Source organism: Octodon degus, unplaced genomic scaffold (genome assembly GCF_000260255.1).
Source record: "Octodon degus isolate 3935 unplaced genomic scaffold, OctDeg1.0 scaffold00283, whole genome shotgun sequence".
Lineage (NCBI taxonomy): Eukaryota > Metazoa > Chordata > Mammalia > Rodentia > Octodontidae > Octodon > Octodon degus.
In genome coordinates, this window is record NW_004524859.1 from 420979 (window position 1) to 429708 (window position 8730).

The following is an 8730-nucleotide window of genomic DNA, read 5'->3' on the forward strand; positions in this document are numbered from 1 at the left end:
TGCCTGCCCTATGGATTCATGACCTCAGGCCTGCTACGTGCGCTATGGATCCATGATCTCTCAGGCCTGCTGCCTGCCCTATGGATCCATGACCTCTCAGGGCTGCTGCCTGCCTATGGATCCATGACCTCTCAGGCCTGCTGCCTGCCTGATGGATCCATGACCTCTCAGGCCTGCTGCCTGCCCTATGGATCCATGACTTCTCAGGCTGCTTCCTGCCCTATGGATCTATGACCGCTCAGGCCTGCTTCCTGCCCTATGGATCTATGTCCTTTCAGGCCTGCTGCCTGCCCTATGGGTCTATGACTGCTCAGTTCTATAATCACACCTGCTACGCAACTGCTCAAAATAAACTGTATTTATGTGCTTCTATTTATTGTTTCTCTTGAGAATTATATAGAACAAATCACAACACCACCAAAGCAGGATCATGAGCACCTTGCTATAAAACCAAAGGGTATCAGAATGGAAGTGGGCTAGCACAGAATTAACTAAATTCTAAGCATAGCTGTCAGTTCCTTGGGTATCTGTCAGGCGAATGTTAAGGGAGATACAAAAATAACTTGAAAAGCAGCAACAGTTAATTAGCTGATACAAAGGTACAGAGAAGCATGACCCTTAAGGGAAATATAAGCAAGCCCTCAGGCAGGCTTGCAGACATGCTCCTGGCTGCCAAGTGCAAGACCCAAGAGCATCTCCAAATGTTTCGCTCAGCAAAGATTCAGAGGCTTTTTCACCGGAACCTAAATGTCACCAACAGAGAGGCGGGCATGATTGGTTTCTGTACCTTAGGGTTTGCAGATGAGGGCCTGAGGCGGCAGGGTGAGGCTGTGGAGGTGGCGTGGCGGGGGGCGGGGCACCGAAGAAGGCACGGAAGCCTGGAGCTGGGGGAAGCATCTGCCCAACTCGCCCCTGCAGCAGCTTGGGATTCATGGCAGCAAGTGGGCTCCCGACGAATCCAGGAACCCGTGCAAACTGGCTGGGCGACATCCGTCCAGGCTGTAGCTACGAGAGGACGAGAGCTCAGCTCCGATTCGCCCACATGTGCCCCGCTTAACCATGGTGAGGCCAAGACTGTTTCCATTAATAACTCCACAGTAAGAGTAATAGTGATGGAGGGCAAGAAGGGGCCAGCGCCTCCGCCGCTCAGGACAGCAGGCAAGGTGGTCCCTGGCAGTGCCTAGCACAGGCTTACCTGAGCTCCGCCAAGGAGCTGCGCTCTCTGCAGGGGGCTGAGAACAGGCGCAGCACTGGGAAAAGGGGGGCCCAGGAGGGGAGAGTTCTACAATAAGAAAAAGGGAAAAGTACATCCATATTATGAAAACAGGTAACTCTATGAGGGCTCTCAGGAGAAATGGAATATAAACTTTCATGTGGAAACTCTCCAACTGCAGAGCTTTTTGCGGAACACATAAAAGTACTGCTGGGGCCGGGGAGATGGCTCAGTAGAATAAGCACTTGCCTGGCAAGTGCAAGGGCCTGAGTTCAATCCCCGGTTCCACAAAAACCAACAAAAGTACTGCTATAAATTCCAGAATGCTAGAAATCATGGCCACAAAACATGAAAAAGCAAGCAAAAGACTGAGGAACTGAAGTAGCAGGGAACAAGCTGATGAGAGTGAGCTTTATTGTAAAGAAAAAGAGGACACAAGCGAGTTACGTAATCTGAGCTGGGGACAGAAACTGAAATATAAAAATTGTTTCTAAAGGACACACGCCACTCAGGAGACGTCAGCACTGCTTGCCCTAACAGTGGTCCACCAGGCAAGGCCCAGGACACAGGCAGCGCCCGGCTGGGTCAGGCTGTGAGGCTACATACCGGGACACTGCAGAGCTGGTTTGGAGACATCCTCTCGCCATAGGGAGCAGGATAACGCGGTGGCATTGGGGGCCGGACGTGGACGGGCTTCGGACACAGAATCTATCAGGACAAACATAGGTACAACTACACTCAATGAAATCAGCTTTTTTCCCACCTGGACGCCTCCCCTCCAGTCCTGGCAGAGACACAGAACTCAGCGCAAAGCCCTACTTCTAAGCAACTGCTACGGCTAACAGCTCAAACTCAGAGCGCCCGGTTGCTTCCTCACACACAGGTCAAGCCAAGAGCCGGCCCCACCCTTCCATGCCATCTAAGGGGGGTGCCAGCAAATGTTGACCTGCAATTTCTCTCCAAGAAGATCTATTTTGGCAGTGGCGAGGGAGAAGGAATGGTAAGAAAGCTGGAGGAGTAACCAAGTCCTATTTGGCGGCCTCTGGGATCTGGCCAGTGCTCAGCAATGCCACGCTACACTGCGCCTCCACTGTGTCATGGGACAGGGCCTGACTGGGCCGTACCGACACCGCCCTCCCCCCATACCTTCCAAATTGGCCTTCCTTTTCAGCTGCTGGTTCAGGTGGAGGGAAGTCTATGGAACAGGACTGCACAGGCTCTAGGGAAAGCAGGGATATCTTAAGGGTAAAAAGGGACGTGGACAATGCTGAGTGTTCCCATTCCCCCCAGCTTTCACCTCTCTCTCTGCCAGTGTATAGGGCAGCTAGAAAAACAGCTCAAAAAGGGCATCTGCACTGAATTTAAGGAATGACCCTTCTCTTCCCCAGTGAAAAGGTGGTGGTGGTGGTGGTGGTGGCGGCGGCGGCGGCGGCGGCAGCAGCAGCAGCAGCGAAGGGTGCTAGGGACTGTGTCTCTCTTTGTACTGATTTCTCTTCTAATGGCTACTCTTCTTCCTAATCCAACACCTACCCAAGCCTTCCACCCTCCTCTGCACCACCCATCTCCCAGGTAACTCTGCCCAGGTTCCCTGGCCTGGGCTGGGTGCCTGTTAAGGAGAGGTACCTGCTGGTTAAAGCTGGGCACAGCCACCTGCTTAGGTGGGGTGCCTATGGGGACGGCTCGCACAGGGGGACTCCCGATGACAGGTGACGTTGACCGCCGCGGCAGTGCACGCTCAGAGAGATCCCGCTCGTCTTCTGGGCCCTGCTGGGGCCTCTGAGGCAAGGCATACTCTAGTACAGACACCGTGGGCGTCTCCTAATGAGGAAATTGTTACAAGCTAAGTGAGAAACTACTTGAAATGCTTTATTAATAATCTCCGCACATGCCAAAAATATAGTAATTATTTAACATTTCTTCTTAAATTTATGTACAGAAAAGCTCACTCTTTTTGGTAATTCTTACTCAGTTCTTCTAAGTATTCTGTGCTGAATAAACAGAATGGACCTGCTGCCATAATAAAGATACAGAGCAGTCTAATGCGCCAGAAAGCCTTTGTAGTCTGGCTACAGCCAACAGCCTGTGCTGCAGCCAGGCCCTGGCGAACACCTCTTCCCTGCCCCACAGCTCTGCCACAACCAAAGCAATTCAAACACACACCTCAGAGAGAAGCGCTGGCATCTCTCTCTCAGCTGCTGCCCAGGGGCTCCAGGAAGAGCAGCGGGCAGAGGCAGACAGCACTACCAGTGGCTTCACCCTATGCGCTCCCACACAGGGACAGAGTGACAGGCACTGACCTAACGTCATCAGGAGTTTCTATCAGAAGAAAGAGAACACGCCAATACCTGAGCAAGCAGTGGACCTCGGATTCGCCTCAGAACTTCGGATCCATCCCAGATGCTAGAATTCAGACTTCCTGGTTGTGGCTACCAAAAATAGAAAACATGCGCACAACATCTGGAACTGTGCAGCTCTCGGAACGGCTCATCTGCCGTTGGGGACCAGAGGTCCAAGAGAACCTCAGCCCTCGAGGGTAAGAAATCACCGCACGTGATTTTCCAACTTTACTTTCCAGGATTGCGATTATCAGAAACTGTACGATCAGTTTTCTGCGGCACATGTATGTAATTCGTAAAGGCAAAGCTGAACAGCTGAAGAGTCCGCTAAAGCTTAGTAAGAGCCTCACAGTTTCATTAGTCTACTACAGCTCTCAAGTCAGGGCAACTTACTTGCAAAACCGGCCTGGTCTGCACGGCCCTCATGATGGCTGGGTCTTCCAGCTCGCCCTCGATCACCATCTTGCTGAGCCTTTCGGCCAGGTTCTCCTCGTGGTCCCCGAGCAGGTCCATCTCATCCCTCTCCCCGTTGCCCGCCGGCTCACTGGTGGCCGCCGGCAGTTTCTCTTCCAGCTCAGCCAGACGTTCATGCGCTTCCTGCCAGTCCTCATCTGGAAGACAGCGCAGCCCACGTCAGGGACACAGCACACACCGAGCCAAGAGGCTTACGAAGTGCTTCCGTAAACCAAATGGATGATCCAAATCCAGAGCCTGCGTGCAAAGTTCCAGTTCTGCTTAGACGTGTATACGGTGACTTCAAACAGACAGACCACGGAGTGGGCCTTTCACCAACAAGAGTGAAAAATACACCTGGACGCCATCAGAGGTGCCCCTGGCACAGCAGGAGCCGACATCCGACATACGCATACACCACTACCAGCTGGTTTTGAGATTTTATGACTTTTTTTCTTCTGTATTTTTAGTAAGAGTGTAAAAGGTATACAGGGTCTCGCTATGTAGATCGGACTCCTAGTGATCTGCCTGTGTTCAGCCTCCCAAAGAGGTGGGATTACAGGCATGCGCCACCACTCCCAGTCTCAGTCGCCCTCTCAGTGAGCCCTGGAGGGTGGGGTCGGCACAGCACACCAGGGATCAAACCCCAGCTGCTCCACTTTGCCTAAGCAGGCACTTTAATCTGCTAAGCTATTTGGCCGGCCCTCTGCAATTTTATGACCTTTCAGGCAATAAATTCAGAGAAAAATAAACACCATACTACTGGCGTACAACCGTCTTTTAAATTCTAACTGCCAACTGCACAAGCCTTTTCATCTGTTTGTCTCATTCAGTTCCTACTCCCTGTGCATCTGTTACATGGAAAGCACTGTTCTGGAGCTTATGTGGAAAAGGGACTCTCATTCAAGCTTCACTCAAGCTGGAAGAGACACTTCACGGAGAATAAAAATTCTGAATACTTAGCAACTCCCTAGAAGATGAAAGTGGTAGCAGCACAGAGAGGAAGAGGGAAACTGAAAAGTTCTGACTCACAGAGGGAGGCGTGCTGGGAAGAGGACCCTGAGCTGTCTCTAGCATAAGCAAGGAGCTGCACAACAGCCAGCAGAAGGCTGCGGGGCAGAGCACAGAGCGCGGCCAGGGCTAGGGGCTGGGGCTGGGGCCGGGGCGAGCGAGAGAGGAGAGCGTGGACAGAGGCGGTCCAAGGCGGGAGGAGGAGGGGCCCGCCCTGCTCAGGGACTCCTGTGCCCCTCTGGTTGCAACGCACGGCCCATGAAGCTGATGTGGTCAGGTCCACACCACGAGAACACATATCTTAAAATGCAAAAGTGCCTCATAATCCCACAGTTATGCTCCTAAAAATGCAAATCATGCTGGGTACTTTGGAGGCTGCGGCAGGAGAAGCCTGTGAATTCAACACCAGCCTGGGCTGCGGAGCAAGACCCTGTCTCAAAACACACGTACAGCTTGTTTCATTTTATTTAAAGAATGTATCTCCAACAACTTTTCATATATGCACACAGACAAAACATTATTATTTCACTCTTAGGCTGGCCAGATAGCTCAGCGGATTAAAGTACCTGCTTAGGCAGACGCAGGGTTCAGAGGTTTAATCCCAGCCTGCCTGCTAGCCCTGCTGAGACTGCACGTGGTGGCGCACGCCTGTAATTACAGTGCGTAGGAAGCTGACAATAGAAGAGTCACTACAAGTCTGATCTGTAGTCCCTGCACCAAATACAAAAGATAGAAAAACATTATTTCATTTTAATAGCTATTTATGAGGGACTGGGGAGAGAGCTCAGTGGAATAAGTGCTTGCCAAGCAAGCCTAAGGTCCTGAGTCTGATCCCTGGTACCACCAAAAAATAAAAATAAATAGCTATCTATGATTCTATTCTATTGAAAATCCAATGTAATTTATTTCTCACTGGAAAACCACTTGGATGATCGGCAACTTTTCTTTCCAACAGCTAAACTGAGTGTTATATGTACTTTAGAATTCTAAGCCAATGTGTAAGATTGGCTCCTTCTCAGGGACAGACTGTAAACGTTTAAAATTTGGTACCTTTACCCTATAATAATGTGTCATGTAACCCTAGTGATCAAAAATAAGGGAAGTGCAACTCCCAAATTCAAGGTTTGGTCACAAGACTTGACCTGCACACCCTAGCCACTGAAGGGGAGGCGGATACACCAGCTGTAGTGAGGGACTGTTGTGTCACCCTGGATAGTCTGGCACGGGCTGTAGAGCAATCCCTCCTTGAAGCACCAGTACACAGCTCTGTGATCCCTACTTGAGCCACCAACACACTGCTCTTCTCTCAGTCACGTGGGATACGCTTCCCTGCCCAACAGTTTCCTCTTAGCCAAGCGCGCATCTGGTGCCATTCCGACATGTCACTTTCCAGAAAAGAACTTAAGACAGCCACTTTCTTATGATGGCCTTTGATAAACACTCTGATGTGTTTAAAAGGGAAAAAAACCTGCTTTCCATGAAAATCAGTTAATTTAAGTGCCTGGCCATCTGTAATGTTCTTCAGGAACAGTGTAATTAACAATCAAGACATTAATATCTGTGTCACTGTTGGTAAGCCAAGAAAGGATAGTGTTTTGCAATTTTACTTTTTTTCCTCCTCAGCACTGGGATTTAGATACGCACCACCGTGCCTTGTTCGTTCGGGTTTTCTGGTACCAGGGATGAAACTCAGGACTTCGTGTTTGCCAGGCAGGCATTTACACTGCTGAGTTATCTCCCCTGCCCTGTTTGTTCTTAAAAGCAACATTCTGAAAAGCAAGTGTGGTGGTGTGCGTGGGTAATGCTAGCACTTCTGAGGCTGAGGGAGGAGGACCATGAGTGTGAGCCTAGCCTGGGCAACTGGGTGACTTGGAGCCGACCTTGGAAAACAAGGCTGGGCTCCGGCAGCAGCACGAAGACACAGGAGAAACAGGGTTTTTTGGAGACAGGCTGCTCTTCTTCAAACGATCTTGCAGCCACTTACATTTGCCTTTGACCTCAAGTAATGGCTGGGGAAAGGGACACAAGGCCACAGAGGAACAGAAACGCAGAGAAAGGCCCGTCTGCAGTCCTCCTCCTAAATCATCTACACCTTGATGTGGCCTTTGGATTTGCTTTCTCAGCTTATGCTTTTTTTTTGGTGGAACTGGAGATTGAACTTGGGCGCCTGTGCTTGCTAGGCAAGCTCAGCTTCTACTCTTAATGCCCCTGAAAGCCCGTATTTGGGATATGCTTCAATAAAACGCAAGGAGAGAGGACTGGATTTTAAGGCTTTCTTTTCCAGCGGAGTGGGAGACGTCCTGGCTGAGCACGAGGGAGAGTTCACTCCAAGCACAGCTGCTTTACCTCCTGGTCGCACTGCTCCTCACCGGCTGTGCCGGGGCGACAACAGCACCTAATCCTGAGTGCTAGCCCCACATGGCAGGCAGCTGCTTATTCTACTGAGCTATCTCCCCAGCCCCCCAAATGTTTCTTGTGTTTGGAAGACAACGACCAGTTTCTCAAGGAAGGTAACTTTAGGCCATTAGACATCAGTGACCTAAAATGTCACCTGGCTTTCCTCGTTGGTAGCGTACCTGCATGCATGGGGAGCGTTCTCAAAACCTGTAAGAAGCGTGGCAAGCACCAGCACCACTAAGTGACACAGTACAAGACAGGCAAGGATTCCCTGTGTGCCCGGGGAAGGCGACGTTAGGACAGGAAGCAGAGTGGCCGTGGTGGACAGACTCAGGCGATGTTCCTGAAGAAGGCCAAAACTACACAGACGAGTGTCCTGAGGCCTGAGTGTGGGGAGCCCACCTGCAGATCTAGGAGATGCTGGCTATTGAGAGATGCAATCATCTGGGACTGGCAGGAGGTAAGAAAGGGCCACATGGTCCGGTTTTAACTTTTCATGTTTTGTTTTATTGTGAAGACAATAAAATCTTGCTGTGTTCACTTTAAAAAAAAAAAAAAAATCAGCTGTACTATCAGGTACTCCAGATGCTCACCCGTGAGTCAGAAAGGGCCAAACCACTGCACAGGCCAAAGCCTGGAGCTCCACCTCCTGGCCTAACCTCCCATGGCGTGTGCCTGCAGGCTGTGCCCAACAGGTCAGAGGCCGACCTGGCAAGTTCTGAAGATTTATAGTGAGACAATGTAAGGAACTAAGTTTTACTTACAAATTCTCAAGGGAATGGGTTCGCCTTTGGCAATCTTCCCTCCATGGTTAACTCTGCTGACCCCAGGCCCCCCTCCCTGCGCAGGAGGCGGGGAGTGAGGTCCGGCCTCACAGGCTCGAGGCGGGCGATGCCGCTGAGCTGGCCCTGTGCTACTCCTAAGCCTCTGCGGTGCTGAACCTGGGGCCTTCGCCTGGAGCTTAGTCCCCTTTCCACATGTGAGACGGGATCCCGCTAAGTCGCTCAGGTTGGCCTCATGTGTACTTGGGCTTACAGGAGGCACTACAGCGCCTGCTAAGAGGCCTTCTTAATCACTTCTGCCCCCGGGTACAATGTGAGATTACCATATTTGGAGTGACTGAAAGTGCGCTGAATATTTAAACATTAAAAACATCCCTCCTGGGCTGGAGAGATGGCTCAGTGGTCTAAAGCACCTACTTGAAACAAGCTTGGCAAAGTACAGGGACCGCGGTTCGGTCCTCCAGCACCACATGCCAGCCAGCCCCGCCTCCTGGTGGGCTGAGCTGGCCACACACACACACACACAATAAATAAATGT

At 51.0% G+C, this 8730-nt stretch overlaps 1 protein-coding gene across 1 annotated transcript in view; it reads right to left on the bottom strand.

Annotated features, from left to right (window-relative positions):
* Positions 1-8730, bottom strand: part of Patl1 (PAT1 homolog 1, processing body mRNA decay factor) — a 41489-nt gene that overhangs the window by 21385 nt on the left and 11374 nt on the right. The window contains exons 3-9 of the mRNA XM_023707224.1: positions 3943-4160; positions 3559-3639; positions 2837-3031; positions 1820-1921; positions 1196-1282; positions 788-1005; positions 439-442 (exon numbers count right to left, since the gene is read on the bottom strand). Coding sequence (XP_023562992.1) covers positions 439-442; positions 788-1005; positions 1196-1282; positions 1820-1921; positions 2837-3031; positions 3559-3639; positions 3943-4160 — 905 coding nt within the window. The remainder of the gene's footprint in view (positions 1-438; positions 443-787; positions 1006-1195; positions 1283-1819; positions 1922-2836; positions 3032-3558; positions 3640-3942; positions 4161-8730) is intronic.